Source organism: Alosa pseudoharengus, unplaced genomic scaffold (genome assembly GCF_046254945.1).
Source record: "Alosa pseudoharengus isolate Yale_2024_CS ecotype anadromous, Long Island Sound unplaced genomic scaffold, YU_APseudo_1.1 YU_APseudo_1.1_scf_18, whole genome shotgun sequence".
Lineage (NCBI taxonomy): Eukaryota > Metazoa > Chordata > Actinopteri > Clupeiformes > Clupeidae > Alosa > Alosa pseudoharengus.
Genome location: NW_027468650.1, coordinates 27,473,845 through 27,476,344, shown reverse-complemented (window position 1 = coordinate 27,476,344; position 2,500 = coordinate 27,473,845). Strand labels below are relative to the sequence as shown.

General features: G+C 47.4%; 1 protein-coding gene across 3 annotated transcripts in view; it reads left to right on the top strand.

Annotated features, from left to right (window-relative positions):
• The window catches only part of ek1 (eph-like kinase 1), a 71,307-nt gene that overhangs the window by 36,317 nt on the left and 32,490 nt on the right, over positions 1–2,500 (top strand). For all 3 annotated transcript variants that reach the window (XM_076291343.1, XM_076291342.1, XM_076291341.1), the window contains exon 7: positions 1,759–1,921. In XM_076291343.1, coding sequence (XP_076147458.1) covers positions 1,759–1,921 — 163 coding nt within the window. The remainder of the gene's footprint in view (positions 1–1,758; positions 1,922–2,500) is intronic.

Here is a 2,500-nt window from a genome sequence, read left to right as displayed (position 1 = left end):
TTGTGTGATGCGTGTGTGTGTGTGTGTGTGTGTGTGTGTGTGTGTGTGTGTGTGTGTGTGTGAGCGAGCGTGCGTGCGTGCGTGCGTGCGAGCGAGTGTGTGTGTGTGTGTGTGTGTAAGCATGTGTGTGGGTGTGTGTCCTTGGGGTTTGTTACTTTACCTGTGCTCATCTGGCTTAAGCAAACCTCATTTAGTAAGGAGAACACACTCCAGCACTCAAGGTAGCATTTAACAGAGAGGTTTACCGCTCCTAGTCATCTTTAATTTTTCGTGAAACATGATTAAATGATGTACCTGTCAATTTTTCATTACCTCCCGCTAGCCACCGGCACCAAACGATTCCCTGGCTTGAAATGACCAGCTTGCCAGCAGAACAGACCGGCAGAATGGCGCACCATTCATTAGCCGGCAACACTCGCCCGATATTCCTGAGCACTGCTCTTGCATCATTAACTTTAAACGGCTCCAAAAGATCAGGTCCTCTTTCATTAATCAGATACAGTTGTTTTTTTTTCCTTCTGCACAGCAGTTCATTGGCACTGCCGAGGGGGTCCAGTGCAGCCGTGCCGATGCTGCCGGTGACAGTCAGAGTGGGGGGAGGCGGGGTGAAGGTGTGTGTGTGTGTGTGTGTGTGTGTGTGTGTGTGTGTGTGTGTGTGTGTGTATGAGGGGGGGTTAATGATGATTATGATGTATGCAGGTTATTATGGCGTCTCTAGGCCTGAGATTGAGGCCACAGATGGGATTGGCAGCGGCTGCTGTGAGCACACTCTGTTTGATGTCGGCCATTTGGCTCGCACCTCGCTCTAGCCTGCTCACCGTAAACACCACCATTTTTCTCTCGCGCCGGCCGGAGAGGCTGTGAGACGACACAAAAGATGAGACGACAACAGAGACATTTGGTCTCTGATAATATACTAAGAAATAGGGAGGGATTCAGTAAAAATGCATCATATTGTTTTTAAGTTTTGGACATCATTGTGCTCCATTTGTATTTCTTTTTGTGTGAATACATGTTTGAGATTGGAATGTCTAATAGCTTAGCATACACAGCAATATATTCAAATGTAGAGAGTATTGGACTGTGCAGTCTACTCATGAGCCATGGTAGGACATTGGCCTCTACATTCATTTCACAGGGTGTAACTTTTAACTGTAGTCATTCAGAAGATAAAGACCCTGTGCTCTTTAGTGTCTGCCCTCATTATGCCAGACGTAGTCAATAGTTTCCAGTCCATTGTGACCGAGACATGTTTTGAGACAAATCACCTCTGCTCAAAAGATGGTGGTGGTCAGCATTTCCTATCATGTCATTTCCTCATCCATCAGCTTGTAGCGCCAGAGTGATTAGCAATAATAGCATTAGCATGTTGTGATAGAGGAGAGGTGCTTAAATGAGCACTAAATAAGAGCCAAGCCCACTGAAGCCAATTGTTAATCGGTGATTGATTCAAAGCCAATCATTGCAATTTGTCCGCTCAACACTTGTTTGATTGAGTGTGATGGGTGTGATGGATGAGTCTGCCAGGTCAATACCGCTCGTCCCAATTCAGCGTTGCTTTTTAGTCTGTGTCAGGAGAGCGTAATGTGTATTGACCATCCAAATGTCCTCATCTCACCTGATCCATTTTTTTTCTGGCATACAATGTTGTAAAAGAGTAAAAGCTTCAAGAATGAAAGAGGGAAGCAAAAAAGTAACCCTCAACTTTGAGAGCACATTGTCACTAACCATTTGTCTGGAATTTTCCGCCTCACTTAGAACCAACGAGACCAAAACTACACAGTCCTGAAGACCAAGGCCAATGTGATGACGGTGGACGGACTCAAGCCGGGGACGACCTACGTGTTCCGAGTGCGGGCCCGCACTGAAGGTGGCCATGGCAACTACGGTGGCGAGATCGAGCTGGAGACGAGCCATGAGGGTGAGCGAGACCACGACTCTTCCTCTCTCTCTCATTCCTCCCCTCCCTCTCTCTCTCTCCCTCTCTCTCTCTCTCTCTCTATTCCATTGTGTCTGTGTCTCAGTTCATTCCTCTCTGATCCTCTCACTTATCTTTAGAAGCCTTCTCCTCTCTGAATCTTTATACCCACATCTCCTATATCCCCCTCTTCTTGTTGGACCCAGGTGTGTATGGGCTCAGTAAATCCTCTGTTGTGTGGTGGGACTGTGGGTGTGTGTGTGCCTCCAAGCACAGAGGCAGTGCTATTCAGGCATCATTAAAACTCCTCTGAGAGCAACAGGAACACATAGATCCCAAACCTCTCTCTCTGTCTCTCCATCCCTCTCTCTAGTCTCTCTCTTTCTCCTTCTCTACCCCTTCTTTCTCTCTCTCTCTCTCTCTCTCTCTCTCTCTCTCTCTCTCTCTCTCTCTCTCTATCCCTCTTTCTGTCTCCCCTCACAGGTAGATCACTTCAAACGAGCGCACGACCACACAATTAATGCCGAGTGTGGTGCTCCTCTACCGCTCGATTGTCTCCCACACACGACAGACGAACAATAA